The sequence below is a fragment of the Megalops cyprinoides genome, chromosome 1, assembly GCF_013368585.1.
Source record: "Megalops cyprinoides isolate fMegCyp1 chromosome 1, fMegCyp1.pri, whole genome shotgun sequence".
NCBI lineage: Eukaryota > Metazoa > Chordata > Actinopteri > Elopiformes > Megalopidae > Megalops > Megalops cyprinoides.
The window spans coordinates 70,542,699-70,561,964 of NC_050583.1; the positions used below are offsets into that span (position 1 = coordinate 70,542,699).

The following is a 19,266-nucleotide window of genomic DNA, read 5'->3' on the forward strand; positions in this document are numbered from 1 at the left end:
TACAGGGAGTAATGGGTTTTTGGAGTAATGGGTATTGGAAAAACCACAGGGTTTTAAATATGTAAACGTGTAAAATATGAGAAATCATAAGTCTTGCACAGTCAAGTAATTATAATTATTCTCAATTAATTAATTCACTATATGCTGACGTTGAAAATTTGGGGAAAACCTGAAAACATGAATAGTGTGAGTGGAAAGTTTTGGTAGAATAGAAGAATTTTGAGCAACACCATGACAACACTCACCTCACCACACATGTACAGTTCCCTGTTAGAATATAGTTTAGACTTATTCACAACCACCCATGCTCATGTTTCTCCTTTATTTTGTTGTTTTAAGGCACCAAACGTGTACAGAAGGAGATATTGATACATCTGAATATACAGCTGAACATATGTACATATGACCTCCTATATTGTAAAATAAAGCAAAAAATGAAATTTTAACCTGGCTACCACCAGGCCACTCCCTTTCCCTCCCACTTCCCTTTTCCCTCCACTCTGTTCTTTTGACATTAGGCCTACTCATTGACCATTTGAAATAACAGTAACTGGCCGTAAACTTCCAAAAGAGCTAGAACACATGTTTAGGTCATGCAAGATCCTAATGGCTTGCGTTCATCTAATAAGCATGTTGGACATACGTTAACCATGGAAAATGCAGCTATCACATGGCATTTTGAATACATATAAGATCTTTAAGGAAAACGAAAAGTGGAAATGTTGACAGCTGCAAGTAATCTTTGGTTGTCATTGACTGAAAGTAGGCAAATGGGCTTCTTGACAGATAAAATGTAAGTTAGTTTTGAAGCCATATGGTTTCATCTCTTGAATGTTGTCCATGGTCCTGAAAGGATGAAGACACACATTGCATATTGCGAAAAAGTATAGGTATTTTAAAAATATTAATTAATCGTAAATAACCTTTTGATTGTAGTATTAATATTTTAATATTATTTGTAAGAATGTGTAGTAGGAGAATAGAACATAGTAAGGGGGCTGTTGGACGACCATAAGGGTGGGGGAATGGGGGGGTGAGCAGTGGAATTTTATTTTTGCTTTCCTGCAGTAGAACTATTGCCGGGGTGGGGGTAGGGGGGAATGGTGGGGATCGGGGATTATTTGTCAGCCACTCACTAAAGGCTATGAGAAACACTGCATGCCTTGTGTCCTTGCCGCTGGGTGGGCAGCACTCTTAAGCAGCACATTATCAAAAACATGGTATTTAATATACTACACATGGCTACAAACATTGTTGTAGGCACCTAATGACATATGCTTTTAGTTTGTGTTTGGTATACACTCTTATTTTCTCAACCAGATATACATATACACTATATGGACAAAAGTATTTGGACGCCTGACCATTACACCAACAGGGACTGTAATGGCATTGTATTCAAATACATATACTTTAATATGGAGTTTATCCCCCTTTTGCAGCTATAACAGCTTCCACTCTTCTTGGAAGGCTTTCCACAAGATTTTGGAGTGTTTCTGTGGGAATTTGTGCCCATTCTGCAGAGCATTTATGAGGTCAGGCACTGATGTTGGACGAGAAGGCCTGGCTCGCAATCTCCGTTCCAGTTCATCCCAAAGGTGCTCGATGGGGTTGAGGTCAGGGCTCTGTACGGACCAGTCAAGTTCTTCCACGCCGAACTCATCAAACCATGTCTTTTATAGTCCTTGCTTTGTGCACTGGGGCACAGTCATGTTGGAATAGAAAAGGGCCTTCCCCAAACTGTTGCCACAAAGTTGGAAGCATGGCATTGTCCAAAATGTCTTGGTATGCTGAAGCATTAAGGTTGCCCTTCACTGGAGATAAGGGGCCTAGCCCAAACCCTGAAAAACAGGTGTGGCCAAATACTTTTGTCCATATAGTGTAGCACATACACTGATCACACACAGAGATCTCTGGCACATGTGTAATTTATTTTTTCTTAAGTGATTCACTAGCTAAGTTTTTGATGTTCTCTGGAAGGATATTTTCATACGCAGGCCTACTGAATGTCTGATGACTGTGTTTGTCTGGCACAGGGAGCACAATGCAGTACCTGCCTGAAGAGGTTTGCTTTATTATCATGGCTTGCAGTGTGCTCCATTATTTGGCCATCAAGTACTGTGTCCCTGTGTAGGAGCCTCCACCTGAAGACCCCATGCCGGATGGACAGCCTCTCCCACACTCAAACACTGTGGCTGTTTAGACAAGAACAAGGATCATACAGCTACAGATCATACATATGCCCTTGCAAGTCCTTATTGGATGTACTATTCAAAGCACAGGCCTCCTTTATTTTGCAGCTTGCTAGAAGAACTTTCAGTTAGCCTGTAAAAACAGAGAACAAACAAACAAACAGAGAACCTGATAGCAATCCCCTGTCCCCTGTCTTTCTTCCATGTCTGGGCCAAAACAAAGCCTGGAGGCCATGCACACTATAACTGGTGTTTTAAAGTGGGATCCTCCCTACACAACCCTTTCAGGAGGAAAGAAAGGATGGATGCACGGCTGGAGTTCACGCTGCTACTTACACTTGTTACTGGCCTGACTGAAGAGGCAACGCTAAGAAGATAGTTATGGGCGAAGCAACTGGAGCAAAATGACACTGCAGAGGGAGCAAGATACAAAATGGAGTGGAATACAGTCACTGTGGGACACAAGGCAATCCCTTTCATTGCTAGGAAGCAGCTTGAGGACAGTGCTTTGGCAGACTTTGACGGTAGCCTTAACAGTGATTAGAGAGCTGGTAACTAGGGAGGGAATTTCACCTGAAACTGTGAGGAATGTGGTGAGCGCTAACCCAGCGGGGAGAAATGGGGGCCAGGAATACATACTCTAAAATGAGTATGGCACCAACTGCCACAAGGGTCAGTGTGACATAGTTATTGAAATAGAGAGTGAATGTGAGAATGTACACATATACCTCAATTTGTTGAGGTAATCTGAAGAGATTTCACCCCATGCTACCTGAAGCACCTCCCACAAGTTGGATTGGCTTGATGGGCACTTCTTACGTACCATACAGTCACGCTGCTCCCACAACAGCTTAATAGGGTTGAGATCTGGTGACTGTGCTGGCCACTCCATTATAGACAGAATACCAGCTGACTGCTTCTTCCCTAAATACCTCTTGCATAGTTTGGAGCTGTGCTTTAGGTCATTGTCCTGTTGTAGGAGGAAATTGGCTCCAATCAAGCATCATCCACAGGGTATGGTTTGGCGTTGCAAAATGCAGTGATAACCTTCCTTCTTCAAGATCCCTCCACCATGGTTGACAGATGGCGTCAAGCACTCCTCCAGCATGTTTTCATTTGGTCTGCGTCTCAGAAATGTTTTACTTTGTGATCTGAACACCTCAAACTTAGATTCGTCTGTCCATAACACTTTTTTCCAATCTTCCTCTGCCCAGTATCTATGTTCTTTTGCCCATCTTAATCTTTTGTTTTTATTGGCCAGTCTGAGATATGGCTTTTTCTTTGCAACTCTGCCTAAAAGGCCAGCATCCCGGAGTCGCCTCTTCACTGTTGACATTGAGACTGGTGTTTTGTCTGCTCTATTTAATGAAGCTACCAGTTGAGGACCTGTGAGGTGTCTGTTTCTCAAACTAGACACTCTAATGTATTTGTCCTCCTGCTCAGTTGTGCACTGGGGCCTCCCACTCCTCTTTCTATTCTGGTTAGAGCCAGTTTGCGCTGCTCTGTGAAGGGAGCAGTACACAGCGTTGCATGAGATCTTCAGTTTCTTGGCAAGTTCTCACATGGAATAGCCTTCATTTCTCAGAACAAGAATAGACTGACAAGTTTCAGAAGAAAGTTCTTTGTTCCTGGCCATTTTGAGCCTGTACTCGAACCCACAATTGCTGATGCTCCAGATACTCAACTAGTCTAAAGAAGACCAGTTGTATTGCTTCTTTAATCAGCACAACAGTTTCAGCTGTGCTAGCATAATTGCAAAAGGGTTTTCTAACGATCAGTTAGCCTTTTAAAATGATAAACCTGCATTAGCAAACACAATGTGCCATTGGAACACAGGACTAATGGTTGCTGATAATGGGCCTTTGTACGCCTATGTAGATATTCCATTAAAAATCAGCCGTTTCCAGCTATGATAGTCATTTACTACATTAATGTCTACACCGTATTTCTTATCAACTGGATGTTATTTTAATGGTCAAAAAAATTGCTTTTCTTTCAAACACAAGGAAATTTCTAAGTGACCCCAAGCTTTTGAACGGTAGTGTAAGTCACTGCACACATATAGCACTGCTAGCACTGTGTCTGGGGCTCACAGAACTGGACTGGAAGTTTTCAACTCATTCCAGATGCAACTGGAAGAGAAAATGTAAACATTACCAATACTACCATTAGCATGGTATTGAGGTGCTAGCATTGCAACTAACGCCATACAGCTGCCATTAGTCACAGTCACTGGAAAAAGGGGCCCCATGCTGGTAAGTGGAGGGTGTGTCTTGAGGTCACTAGTGTTACCTATCACCATCCTGTCTGGGTTGTCAACATCCCAGAATGATGCCTGCTGGGGTTACACTTCCTACTGCTAGTGAATGGGGTGTTGCATCCTGCCAAAAGGTTGCTGCTACTCCCCAGCCTCCCTCTACTTAGTTTGATTTTTGGAACATGCCTGTCCACCCTTGTTCACACCAGAACAGTCGAATCCCCAACTCAAGACTTGCTCCCAAAACCTACAGAAGAGGAAGTGTGAAAATCTGTGGTGTCCTTGACATCAATGCCCAGCCCCACTTACCTTTATGACAACCACCCTCTGCACCACTATTGTGTCTGATAAGCCACTACCAGTCCTTGATGATGTTGTGATATCCATTTGGGCAATAGCTTTACCCCAGAGCACCACCAACATCTTTGGGATGTCCTGTACTAGTTCCACTACATTTTTGCCACTGCCCCTGCTGATGCTGGTTGAACCCACGTTGTGCAGCACACTGTTGATGTAGGTGAGGTGTGCCACATCAAGACCCTGCAATTAACATCCATTAATCACTGCTTTTTTTTTTTTGTTTCCTATCCCTGCTCCGGGCTCCTGGCTGGAGCTGTAGCCCAAGCATCACATCCCGAATTACAGTCCTGCTACCTCGCTGCCCTGCCTGTCAAGCTAACTGTGTGCCAAGAACTGGACATTCTAGGATACATTTTATAATTACTCTGTTGTTAATTACTGCTGTCTATCAAACTCAAATGTCTTAAAGTACATTGTACAACTTTAAGTTTTCTCTCCAATTCTATCTGCCCAGTGCCAGCTAGAAGCAGATGGGCTCCCCCTCTGAGCCGGGTTCTGCTCAAGGTTTCTTCCTGTTAATTAGGGAGTTTTTCCTTGCCACTGTTGCTTTAGGCTTTCTCTCAGGGGGTCTCACACCTGGGAACAATGTAAAGCTGCTTTGTGACAACTTGTGTTGTAAAAAGTGCTATATGAATAAAATTTAATTGAACTGAATTGTCGTCTGCCTGTAGCCAAACAGGAGGCTGCTGAACAATGCTTGCAAGAGATGTTATCCTCAGGCATTACTGAGCCCTCTGAGAGATGCTCCGATGGTCCCTACAAAGGATGGGAACTGGCAAAGGCTTACATCCCTTACGTCCTTGGACTAAGCGATGAAGTTGTGCTGGATTTCCTTTTTGGATCTACACAGTATCTACTGGCAAGTAGCCTTAGCTCCTGATGCAAAGCCAAAGACTGCTTTCACCACAGGGCGGGGGCTTGTGGCAATTTACAGCTATGACCTTTGTGCTTTGTGATGTGCCAGCAACTGTACATCTTATAGAGAGAACTGACAGACATCCCTCCAGACACCTACCTGGTCTACCTTGATGATTAATACATGGCTCTCATTTTGAAGCAGTATTAGGGTTTCTTCAGGACTTTCTTTCTTTCAGTGGGCTTCAAATTATATCCCAAGAAGTGTCGTCCGCTAAGAAAAGAGGTCAGCTTTCTTGGTCACCACATGAACGCAGATGGTATCAGGATGGAGAAGGACAAAGGCAGGGCGCAAATAGCTTATACTAACCATGCTGAAGTAACTCCAAGCATTCTAGGGGTTAACATCCAACTATCAGCGTTTTATGGCCGGGTTCTCCACTGTTGCAGCACCACTTGACTAGTTGCTGCACAGCCTTGGTCTGCTGGGGTCCAGACCAGCAATATGTTTTCAACACCCTCAGAGATGCACTCTGTCAGGCACCTGTTCTCATTTCTCCCAACCAAAAAACTACAATTTAACAATTTTCTGGGTCTGAAATACAATCAGGCACAGCACATATCAGTAAGAAGTCGTTACTTGACAACAAAAACCAAGTACATACATTTGTCTCCAATATGTCTACAGATTGCCTTTTTTATTTTGAATGGATCCCCACCTTTATCATGTTCTAAATGAAGACAAAAAGCACCCCAGTGTAGAGGACTCCATGTCCAATATAACCTTTCTTTTAATGCAGTTTGCCAGGCTAGGGCTAAAGATTATAGGTTACATGTAGGATTAGGCTAACTAGTTAACTCCACTGTAGCCTACTGTCAAATGTAGATAATTGTAGGCTGATGTCAAAAACAGTGACCTGATAATTTCCATAAACTGCATGTTTCTCATCTGCCTTGTATGCCCTCAACTTTCTCAAAATGATTCTCCTTCCTCTCATTTTCAACCTCACCATATCAGCACTGACTAAAGTCTAACTAATAATATCACAATCTGCTTTAGTCAATCAGTTAACATGGACATATGTTATAATTGGTCATCTTAGGCTATTTTTAACAACTTTTCTTTCAATTTTGTGTGGGGACTCAAATGGGTGACATCAATGCTCATTTTTGATATGGCTTGTCTTGTCACACAGCCTTCATTTATAAAAAAATTTCCAGTCAGTTTTACCTCAACTAAGCGCAAGCTAGTTACATTAACAATGCAGCAATATCTATACTCAATATCTACACCTTGCCAAAAGCTTGCAAATTCTTAATCCATATCTATCCAGATATGTACTTACTGTCATCAGACAAATTAATGTGTGTAGCATAAACCACAAATTTGATCATGCCTCCATAATAATGTGATAAAATTCAAGTTTAGAGTTCTCAATTTCCAAGCCATCATCCTGTTGGATCTAGCACAAAAGACAGAAAAGAAGCAGCATAACATATTGAGGATAGAGAAAAAGGTTTGTGTTTGGACACTTACTGTGTGGCTGTATGAGATTGAAGAATGAGAGTAGAGAATGAAACAGACTTGTTTAAAATGAACGAACAAATAAATCACGTTAAATAGTGTTGTGAATAAATCTGGAAACAAATTAATAAATAAATGCTGCTTATTTCTGCAGTTCTGTATTTATTCATTCTGCATTTCTACATTCCTGCATCCAATGTGTTAATAATATGAGCCATCCTAACTTGATCCTAATGCACCATTGGTCAAGTGTGTATGGCTAGGCATACCAGACATAAGATAGCAAAATGCGGATGGACTCTTTGAACCTGCCATGAATGTCCTGAAACTGGTCTGTAAAATGCTACGTGGTGGACTAATGTGATAACTTTTAAGTTCCTTCTGTCCATGCTTGTTAGTTCAATTAAATCACAGGTAATAGCCTACTACTAACATCATGCAGCAGCCCTTTAAGTTAAGTACTCTAGGTCCTTGATATGCTTGTGCATAGCTAGTAAGCCAGATAGCCAGCATCTCTTGACTTAGCCTATTGATATTCTCTGCAGCACAAGAAACCTCGAATTTAGGAAGTCTGCAAGCCACTTACGATGAAGTTGCCCTGAAACCCAGTGGATGGTAGATTCTTTGGCAACAGTGGGCAATTTGTGACGCAAAGATTAAGGCATTCCTGGAATAGTTTATTTAGAACAGATAAAAAATCTCTGACAGAACACATTTCATTTTCAATGTCTGGCCATGTCATTGTCTAGTTAGCTAAATATGTTTATTGTGTGAAGCTTGAAAAAGATAAGATACTTGAAAAGCTTGCCTTTTTTTGCGATCTCTGTGGATAGTCTTTTAACCCAGCTACATCCATCTATTCATTCACCTGTCCTAAATCTCCCATGAAACCCTCCACACAAAATGGGATGTAGTCACTGGATACATGGCTGTCTCTAGATTGTTTGGAAAACTTGCGCCTTAGCTAACTGTCATTCCAAAGCAAGTCAAGAATAATCAACTGTAGTCTAGTCTATAATAAACCAATCTTACCTCATTATTGTATTGAGAGAATGATAAGTAAGTAAGCAAACAAATAAATAAATAAATGGTCCATAGGGCCGAATTCAAGGAAATTCAAGGTCTACATGGCTGAATTCAAGGAAAGCCCCAGGACCTGATGGTGTCTCCCCAACCACACTGAGGCACTGTGCCACCCAGCTCATCAGTCCATCTCTGAATGCCGTGTACCACCTTGTTTCAAAGCAGCCACCATCGTCCCAGTTCAAAAGAAGGACAGAATTATGTGCCTGAATGACTACAGACCCGTTGCCCTGACATCCGTAGTCATGAAGTGCCTCAAAAGACTGATCCTGTCCTTCCTCAAACCAATCACAGACCCCCTTCTGGACCCTCTACAGTTTGCTTACAGAGCCAACCACTCCATGGACGATGCTATTAACCTCAGCCTCCACCACATACTACAGAATTTGGGCACGCCCAGCACCTATGTCAGGGCTTTGTTCGTGGACTTCAATTCAGCCTTCAATACCATCCTCCCCGACTGTCTGCACACCAAGCTGCTACAGCTGCACGTACCCCACCCCATCTGCAAGTGGATTATGGACTTCCTGACCAACAGGAAGCAACAGGTGTGGCTCGGCACCTACCTCTCTGCCCCCCTCACCACCAACACTGGAGCTCCACAAGGTTGCGTTCTCTCCTCATTTCTGTACTCTCTGTACACTAATGACTGTACCTCCAGCCACCCCTCCATCAAGCTGGTCAAGTTTGCTGATAACGCCACAGTCCTGGGCCTCATCAAGGACATTGATGAGTTGGCCTACAGGAACACTGTGTCACAGCTGGCAGCATGGTGTACAGAAAACAACCTGGAGCTCAATGTCAACAAGACGGTGGAGATGGTCATGGATTTCCAGAAACACCCACCTTCACATCCCCTAGTACTCATCAACAATGTAGCCGTAAAGGTGGTGGAGTCTGTTGAGTTTCTGGGTACCACCATCACCAGTGAGTGACCTGAAATGGGAGACACACTCATCTAAGGTCATCAAGTGAGCTCACCAGAGGATGTTCTTCCTCAGATTGCTACGGAAGATGAACATCTCCTCAAAAGTCCGCACCCAGTTCTACAGAGCCACCATTGATAGTGTCCTCACCTCCTCCATCACTGTGTGGTACCCCACATGTTCTGTCCACACCAAACACAGACTGGAATGCATCATGCGAACAGCCAGCCGGCTCACAGGCCAAGAACAGGTGCCTGTGAGTGTTCTGCCAGAGCCAGGAAGCGAGCTAGTAGGATAGTGGTGGACCCATCACACTCGGCTCACTACCTCTTCAGAAAACTCCCATCTGGCTGCAGGCTCTGCTCCATCAGGACCAGGACCACCAGACACCTGAACAGTTTTTTTTTTCCCCTAAGGCCATCACTCTCCTCAACAACTCATCCTAGCTCCCACCTCATCCCCGGACTGCCCACCATGCATCGTCACCAATGGCCCCCCACATGCACACGTACATGCAAGCACGCACATGCACTTCACACACACCTTGTATGGGACAGTGAAACCCCCTACTATGGACCCAACCATCCTGCCAGGACTGTGCAATAAGTAGCATAATGTAGCATATATTATTACTCTTTAACCTGTACAAATATTCTTTACTTAATTTGTATATATATTCTTATTTATGGTTATTTTATTTTATTATGTTTCTCCTTTTTACTCACTTTACTTAATCCTAGTGTGCTCTGTTTGCTCTATTTGCTTAATCCTAGTGTGCTCTTCTTACTCTGATATCTTTTTGTTCAACGTGCTGTATCACCAAGTCAAAATCCTGTGTACATTGTACATTTGTTGAATAAAGCGATTCTCATTCTGATTCTGATATTTATTTCTACATTTATTCTAATCATGTATTTATATGTATTTATTCATTAAAACAAATGAACTTATCATGGACTTCAGGAAATACAGACAAGACCACGCCCCTCTTCTCATCAATGGAGAATGTGTGGAAACTGTCACCACCTTCAGGTTTCTGGGCACCCACATCTCTGCAGATCTCTCTTGGACATCCAACACCAAGGCCTTAGTGAAGCTCAGCAGTGGCTGCACTTCCTGCGTGTCCTCAGGAAGAACAACCTGCACAAGAAGCTGCTGCTGGCCTTCTATCACTCCTCTGTGGAGAGCATATTAACATACTCTCTGGGGGTGTGGTACACAGGCTCCACAGCTGAGGACAGGAAGGCTGTGCGGAGGGTTATTAACACAGCCCAAAAAATTATCGGCTGCCCTCTGCCCTCCCTGGACAACATATCCAGATCCCGCTGCCTCAGTAAAATTAAGGCCATCACAGGAGACCCCTCACATCCTGCCTATCACCTGTTTGACCTGTTGCCCTCTGGACTGCGCTTCAGATCAATCAAGTCCCACACCACCAGACTAACCAACATCTTCTTCCCCTGGGCCATACAGACTGCTAACAAACACTGACACCCCCCCACCCCCCCACCCACCCACCCTCTACCTCAATACAACTGTGCAAATCCACTGTGCACTTTAAGTAGTTTTTAAAAGGCCATATTATTGCACAAGTTTTTCTTTATATTTAAAATGTGTCGTCTTTTTAAATTTGTATTTTGTTGTATTTATTGTATTTTATTGTATCTATACCCAATGTCATGTGCCTTATTTGTATTGAGTTTATATAAATGTTCCACAGTGCACTGTTGTTGCAGACCACCCACAATTTCGTTGTACCCCACCGTGCAATGACAATAAAGTCTATTCTGATTCTGATCCTGATTCTGATTTAATAAATTTACTCTCAGCATGTATGCATATATCTTTTAAATAAGTCAGCTTTCAACCTCCATAGAAATCATGTAAGATGACACAGACGTAAATATTTGTAATGAGTCAGAGCTCTTGGGTTATTGTGGTTATTTTATATTTTGTCACTTTTTCAGATGCTGTAATTCAGAGTGGTCTATAAGATAACTTTACCTGCTAGTTTATACCTTGCCTGGCCAACCATTGAAATTTGGTCATGCAGTGCTTCTAATATTGTTGACTCCGTATGGCATTCGGTTTGTGTGGTATTGTACCTCGCTTGTGAGTTGCTTTGGATAAAAGCATGTGCCAAATGAATTAATGTAATTGTAAATGTAAGATGTGATTACGTTTAATGTTAAACACTCTATTTCTGTGAGAAACTCTAAAAGGGGCCAAATCTTGGTGCTGTATTTGTATGGGACATGGGCCACTAACCCATAACCTGGCGTGTATTCCATGAAGTGAGTCAAGTGAGCTAGCATGTCTTATTTCAACATGGCTGATTTCCAGCAGATTTAGTTCCATCAAAGAGGCTTACAGTTCCCACTCATTAACTAAGGCAACATATACTCATCAATTACCATGGCAGGCTAGCTCTGAAGTCACTTGAGAGTTACTGAAACTCCTGATGGGCTGAAACAAAACTCCAGAATGCAGTTTTTCTTTTACTTTACAATTCCCATGGATGTTGTAGCATCCTAGGTCACCATTTATTTTTGTGTCACTCTCAGTTTGATTAATCACCTACAAATGTCAAAATATTCAACTTCCAATTTCCTGATTTTCCATTTTCTGCAGTGGAGGTCTACTCTTCTGTACTCAATTTCCTGGAGCAGGTATCTTTTATAAATGATGTGCACATCTGTTTCCTTAAAAACACAAATTAGGATTCAGTGTGCTGTCAGTGTGCTGAGAGAAACTGTCTTCTCATCATCCTGTGAACTAGATGAACATAGGACTTCACCATGCAATAGAGGAATAACCATCACAGTGTATTTCAGCATAGCCTTGACAACCAGCCACACAACTTTGAGATACTCACACAGGTGTCTATTGGAATTTGGTCACTAGGGAGATCCAGCAGACCCATGTTTCCCATCACTGTAGTACATTATGTTACCAATCAGTGGCAGTAGTGTCAGGTGCCTTTTTTTGCTGCTAGCATTATGCAATGCATTTAATTTCTGCACATTTATTGTCTTGTTTTTCAATAATAGAAACTAAACCTAAATTGTACTTACTATTTTGAAGTAGATTGTTATATTTATATTTTAGTTATATTTATAAATAAATAAATTGTTATTTTCACCTGCTTTCACATTTGTTTCACACCACTCATGTTGCTCCTGAATGCAAATTAAGTGAATTGGAAAAATGCTGAGAGGGGAGGGTCACTCATATGATTATGATGTCTTGAACTTCAATTAATGTCCTGAAATAATTAAACTGAAAGTGAAATGACCACTTGAACACATGACTAAATATTGATTTAAGTAATTATAATCTTAATTGTTTCAGCATTAAGTGATATAAAACTTTATTTTTTGTTATAGCCTGACAGGCTATCTATATTTCTAAAATGAATTCCCATACCAAATTACGTTACTGGCATTGGGCTTCTTCCGCATTTAATTGGTCCGCTGTACTCTGCGAAGCAGCCTTCCTTACCTTGTTGGTGGCATAAGTATTACCCTTTTGGTTAATAATGTGTACTCTTCGCACAGTTAGATTACGAGTCCCTTTTCGGCAGGAGGAAAGAACGTACCCTCTTTACTCTTTATCTCTCTTTACTGTCTTTTCTCTCTTCCTGTGACATATTTTTATCGATAGTCGTCAACTCGGGGCTGATTAAATAAGGTGTACACGCGCGTAAGATTGTCTGAGCCCCAATCGAATAATTACGCCAGTTCAAGATAGACGAATTCAATTCATTCCCGATTATTCTTGGGACCCCCCGCTGTTGAGAAATCGTGTTGCTGCAGTTCCCGTAGTCAGCCTCTGAGGAGCGCTGTGTGCACCGCCCCGCCCCCGGCGCCGTCGCCGCCACTTGAGGGGGCACTTGGGCTCTATCTGCACCCGACGCCATCTTGGAAACCCCCTGAACCAGCAGCTGGTTATCTGAGACCCGTCAATATGGGATTAAAAAACAAAGAACAGAGCTATTAATTCTCTTAGAGAGTGTAGGCCAACACTGAAAAGGAGAAGGAGGGTACTAAGGAGTGCTTTGCACCCCACCCCGAAGACGGAGTCCTGTCAGGAGAGAGAGCAGTCTAGTCTATAACATTATAGCTAGGCAGCTAGATTAGCTAAATTACATGTCTGTCCGCCGAATTTGACTGCACTGTACCCCGCACGGGAGGAAGGGTGGTTACGGCACAACATGCAAAACCGTTAAATTACTACGGAAACCCATTTTTTATTTTGCAAAATTACCGTGACGTTTTAGTGGTCAGTTTAACACCTGAACGGAGAGCTACGCCCGAATTCTCTTGATAGACTACCATTGATAGCTAGCTATCTTGCTAGCTAATTGAACAGAAATATTTTAGCTAGTAGCTAATCGAAGATGACATCAAATTGTACCATCGTAGCACCAGTGAGCGCCAGCAAAACGAAGACAAAAAAGAAACATTTTATAGGCCAGAAAGTGAAACTATTCCGAGCGAGCGAGCCTATTCTCAGCGTTTTAATGTGGGGTGTCAACCATACGGTAAATGGCTATTTTTTCCTTGTGTTATGTTCCTGAACATTATTTGGATTATTGCCAGTGCATTGCTATATGCATAATGAACATAGTGATGTTGTAATGTTACCTTTAGCTAACGGCATGTGTCGTACGTGGTTATACAGCTTGCTAGTTAGTCGGCTAGCTAACTATTGTTATTATTATGGTTCACCAGATGGGCAACTCAGGATGCTAACTGGATAGCGGCTTCTGAAATGATCTGCTTGCCATTTAGAAAATCGATTGAATTAGCCTTGTAGGCTTTCCCTTTTAGGCAGCAGTTCTTTAAAGTGTTAGAATATAATATCTACAGTTCTCCTGGAGGTAGAGAGATTAGCTTGCTACACCATTGCAGCAGTCCCTCAGAAATGATGTGATGATCAAGCCTTGCGTGTGGCAATCATGCTGGTTCACTGGGTGTAGAATTGCTCTCAAAAACACCAGCTTGCTGTACGTTGCACGGTAATAAATTTTAATACAGTTTTTTTTTCTTCTAGGCCGTGCGTAAATTGTTAGCTGGATAACACGAAAAGAAAACACGCAAATTTCATGTTAAACGCTTGCAACTCTGTTTTGTCGTCTGCAAGAGTGACTCGGTATGGTTCTTTTTTGAAAGGCGTGCATTTCAATAGAGATTAGAGTATCTTAAAGATCGTCGTTGCCAGTCATCCATCATTTAGTTAGAAAAGTAAAAACGCAACAACGATTGTGGGTGACTTCACATGTGCCAGTGCATCTCGGTTAAAGCTGACTAGCTGTATTTTTTCCCTAATTGGCTATCTGGTAAGGGAGCCACCGAGACAACTTACAATACGAGCGTGTGGTTAGTTTGCCATGTTATGTAGCAACTTTGAATCCGCGAGAATTTCTCACTTGGATGACCATCTTATTATTCAGAGGCAGTTCAAAGTTGACATGTAGGACCACAACCACAACTTCTCAGATATTCATTATGGAACTTTTGCAGTTCCAACAGAATTCTCTTGAGTAACATCATGTACACATTCCTTTGTCGTTGGGGGCTTTGAAAGATTACAGTAGTCATACTTTAAAAGTCCATTTAAAGATGTTAGGAGCAACGTCTATTTTAACTATTTTAGTGTACTCTTATAGCTAGGCAGAGATGTAACCAAGGGCTTTTGTAGGTCAGAAATCTACTTGCCTAGATATGGCATAGTTTAACTGTAATATAATGTTTGTAAAGAGTGAATGTTGTCATAGTTTGATAACTTGTGTGTTTGGTAGTAATCAATGCTGTATGTAAAAGTAGTGATTTTAATTACATGCATGCATGCAAAAAAAAAAAAAAAAGCACAAACACACAGCTTGACTCCTATTTAGCACATGATATTTGTATGAAATTATCATTTCTTAATTTCAGTTCCCCACTAGTTGATTAAAATGTATGACAAAGCAAAAAACAAAATGTTAACCATTCCTTAGAGCACACAGTAAGGTTTCAAATGATTTTTTTTTATGTTTGTACAGATCAATAGTTACAGTATCTTGTAGGGACCCTGAGTAAGGCCAAAATGTCACAAAAGTACCTTGAATTGATAATTTATCTAATGGCTTTAGATATGAAAATCAAATGTATGTCAAGATTGATTCTTTTAATTTAATGACCTTCAGGAAAATCCATAACCTCTTGGAGATTTTTTTTCTTCTTTTCACATGAAATGGCCCTATATCGCAAAAAAATCTAGTGAGACAAACACATTGAATATTCTGAATTACAGCATGTTTGGTATCATGGTATGTACCTGAGTGCCACAGCCTCAGGGATTGTGGGCAAGAAGCATCCAACAGCTTTAAATACACTGAATTTATATTTCCTGTTCTTTATATTTGTGTCCATTGTTATCCTTTTTAAAATAATCAGTCATTTGTAAGAGATCAGTAATTGTATTGTGTGATATTGGCAGATTTCTATGAAATAACTTTAGCAATGCTGGAAATCTGTGTGATCATGCATAGAGCTTACTGACTTTAAAAGGCTCTATATCCCCCTTCAAAAGGGCCCAGTATGAAAATATGCCATAGTAGCACATTTTTAGCTTCCCTTGAAGGTTACAGGTAATTGTACACCAACCCTACAGGATAGCATGCAAGTGAAGTTGTGGTCTTGGTTAGAAAATACCATCCACTGTAAACAGCTATATTCACAGCTACACTTTCCCAAATTTTTGTCATTGTCAGTTCCAGGGTAACATACATACTAAACGCAAATACCTGCAGTGTTATTTTTATTAAGAATTTGGGTAACAAAAAGGCTCAGTGCTTTATAAAAAATATATTTTTGCATTTTTCTCCCAGTGGAGAAAAATATGTTTAAACCAAACAGTAACACATTGTGATGTAGTTTTCTTCCTTACCTGTATTATTGTAGTCGATTGCGCAGAAGCTCATAGCATCTGAAATTTGTTCCTCTTATCTTGTTATTGCTTGCTTCTATGTTATCTTCATTTGCTTATGCATCCCCATACTGTCCCACATCCACTGTGTCATGTGCCAAAGGATGATTATCTCCTTTCTTCATATCTAGATCATTAATATTTCTGTCTTCTTTTTATAGAATTAACATGTTAATATCATGAACCTCACACATTCAGTCATGTAGACTTGCCATTGCCAGGCCTTCGTTTGACATTTTCATAGTATCTTATTGAATCTCTTAAATTTCTTTATTATGATCCACTCCTTCATTTCTGTCAACAGTCTGCTGATAGAGAGACTTGATATTTACACCTGTTTCAGAGTGCTATTTTTGACTGTTTTGTTAATTGTTCTGTACCCACTATAAGATTGTGACCAAATAAGTTGCCCTTGATTGGAATATTTTTGTAACCAAATAATGAAAAAATATTCATGTAGTGTAGTGTTTCTCAATCCTACTCCTGGTGGCCCACTGTCCTGCATATCTTCTATCTGTCCTTGCTCCAAACACACCTGATTAGTGTGATTAACCTGCTCTTGATTAAATCAGGTGTGCTCAGCTAATCAAAAGTGCCACTGATGAGTTCAGGCAGGTAAGTAGAGCAGAGAAAAATGGAAAAAGTGTGGAGCAGGGGGCACCCAGGAGCAGGATTGAGAATCAGTGATGTAGTGTTTATAATATTCCTATAGTATTTCGATGTGAAGTAGGTTACAAATTAATTGGGATTTTAAGGGATTTAAGTGAAAAACAACCTCATTCATCTAATCATCCTGCAGAGCTGTCTCCTGATTGATCAATCTGAGGTCGATGTCGCCATTCATTATAAATCTTTTTCCTCACAGGTAGAGCTGTGCGATATATATTGCATAGCTGTTTTTAGCGCAATAACAGCTATCCCCGGTATGTGGCATTAAGTTTCTTCTCGTATGTTTTTTCCCTTTAGTCATACCTGATGCAGGAGCATACCTCCAGTTTTCCGAGGCCATCTATTCAATGTTGATATCACAGCAACAGCACTATGCTGCTTCCATGTGGTAGATAGAAACACATGACTACAAAGATAAAGAGTGAAAACATGTGTTTTTCAAAGCTAATAGGTAAGTTAACCAACATATAGATACAAGTAGAGCCTGACCGATATAGGACCAATACCGATTTCAATATTCGAGGATTTAAAAAGCTGATAATGATATATTGGCTGATATTCTTTTTTTTCTTTTCAGAAACGCATAACAAAAACAAATTTTCCCTAACATTAATTATGTGTAGTTATTTGAAAGTCCTCACCAAGATAACATGACATAATGCAGTTTAAAAATAAACTTGTATTATTGTCATAAATAGTACTTTGAACAAAAATACAACAAAATATATTAAAGTTTTGATAAATAAGAGTCGAATGTATAAAAATAATTTTTTTTGTCGATTAATGGTCATTACCTTACACCTAATCTGTCACTTTGGGATTTCACACGTTTGAAAGAGAAGCTAGATAACTTTGTTTGGCTACCAAGCCATGTTAGATGCTTGTTCAGCTCACGTTTATTTATGTGTCCCCTCTGGTTTAATAATTTCCAATGCACCGACTTAACTACGGACATGCGAGTCGCAGATATATTTACCGTTGCTTCATTTAGGCAGAATAAGTTAAACACTATAGTTTAACCGCTCATTAACGTTAGCGGTCTCCCACTGATAAACATGGCATTAGCTAGCTTTGTGGGTAACCTGATTTAGCAATGTACAGTGTTATAAGCTGCTGTAAGTGATGTTGCCAGAGAGTGACAAGGGAGAAATCATAGGACATTGTATGTTTACTTGCTACAGCTGCCAGACTGTTTCATAAATAAACCTACAATCAAGTCTGTCAACAGCTTAGGCTACACCACTCAACTACCGTAACGTAAAAAATAATTTTGATGTTTGTCGGTACCGGCTTTGACGTTACTACAGCAAAACCAGGCATGGCTGACATGAACATTGTCATGCTTATTTAGGCTTAGAGGAGAAGTGATGGGGGATATTTATTATTATTTAAGTAATGTATTTCACGTGACAATTATCAGCTTACCATGAACACAGAAGATCTCTGTCGTGGGCTACTTTGCTCGACTCTGCTTGTGTAACAGGTGTAGCCTGCATTGTGTATTTAACTAGATGTTACATGAGTCAGCGAGCGAGTTTCGAACGTGGGTTCTCACTGCCAACCCCTTACGGCCAGTGTCGCTGCCAGTTGAGCTAAAGGCAAATTGCCCCTAGCCTGTCGGCAACAACGCTAGTTAACCAGATCTCAGGGAGCGATGTAACCACTGCAACCACTCAGTTACCTGCTGCCCGCTACCCCACAGGCTTCACGCAGTGGTCACACCAGCTACTCACTTCAGCTCTGCCACACTTGGATCAGCTAATTGTTGTGATTTGTGGTGTTCCTAACATGTGTGTTGCCAACAGTGGAGTTGCCCTCTGGTGGACAAACTACACAACGACAACACTCATAACGCCGATACCGATCTATCTGCATTTAGCTCATATCGGCATGCTGATTTATCGGCCAGGCTCTAGATACAAGTGATATTTTTCTGCCCCGGAAGCATTTCCCTGAACTTTGGAGGTGTGCTTCTGCTTCAGGTATGACTAAAGGGAAAAAAATATGGGAAGAAACCTAATGCCACATAACAGGGATAGCTAGTTATTGCATTGAAAATAGCCATGCGATACATCATGACGGCTGTATTGCCCAGCCCTACTCACAGTGCATACTATGCCCTACTGACAAGGCATACTATCTAAAAGTATGTACTTTATATATAATGCATGATGGGCTAGGACAAATTTGGAATGATGGTGCAAGGTTTTTTTTAGATAGTGATGCAAAAGCTTTGCTAATTGCAAAGCTTAGGTAGCTAGCCAGCTGAATTTTTCTTATTGTTGTGCAGTTTTTTTCCAACGCCTTGGGTTTCATCCAAGGGTTTCATCAAGCCATTTGATGACAATAACTGGGAGCCAACAGTGGTGGAAAAAAATTGGCCTTGTTCCAAAGGGGATAGGGGTAGGTAGGTTGGCCAGAGTTTCA

The 19,266-nt window shown here is 41.1% G+C and overlaps 1 protein-coding gene across 1 annotated transcript in view; it reads left to right on the plus strand.

Annotated features, from left to right (window-relative positions):
* The first annotated feature begins 13,096 nt into the window (after positions 1-13,096).
* LOC118778730 (phosphatidylinositol 5-phosphate 4-kinase type-2 beta) overlaps positions 13,097-19,266 on the plus strand; it is a 49,580-nt gene continuing 43,410 nt past the window's right edge. Inside the window, exon 1 of the mRNA XM_036530384.1 lies at positions 13,097-13,741. Coding sequence (XP_036386277.1) covers positions 13,598-13,741 — 144 coding nt within the window. The 5' untranslated portion in view covers positions 13,097-13,597. The remainder of the gene's footprint in view (positions 13,742-19,266) is intronic.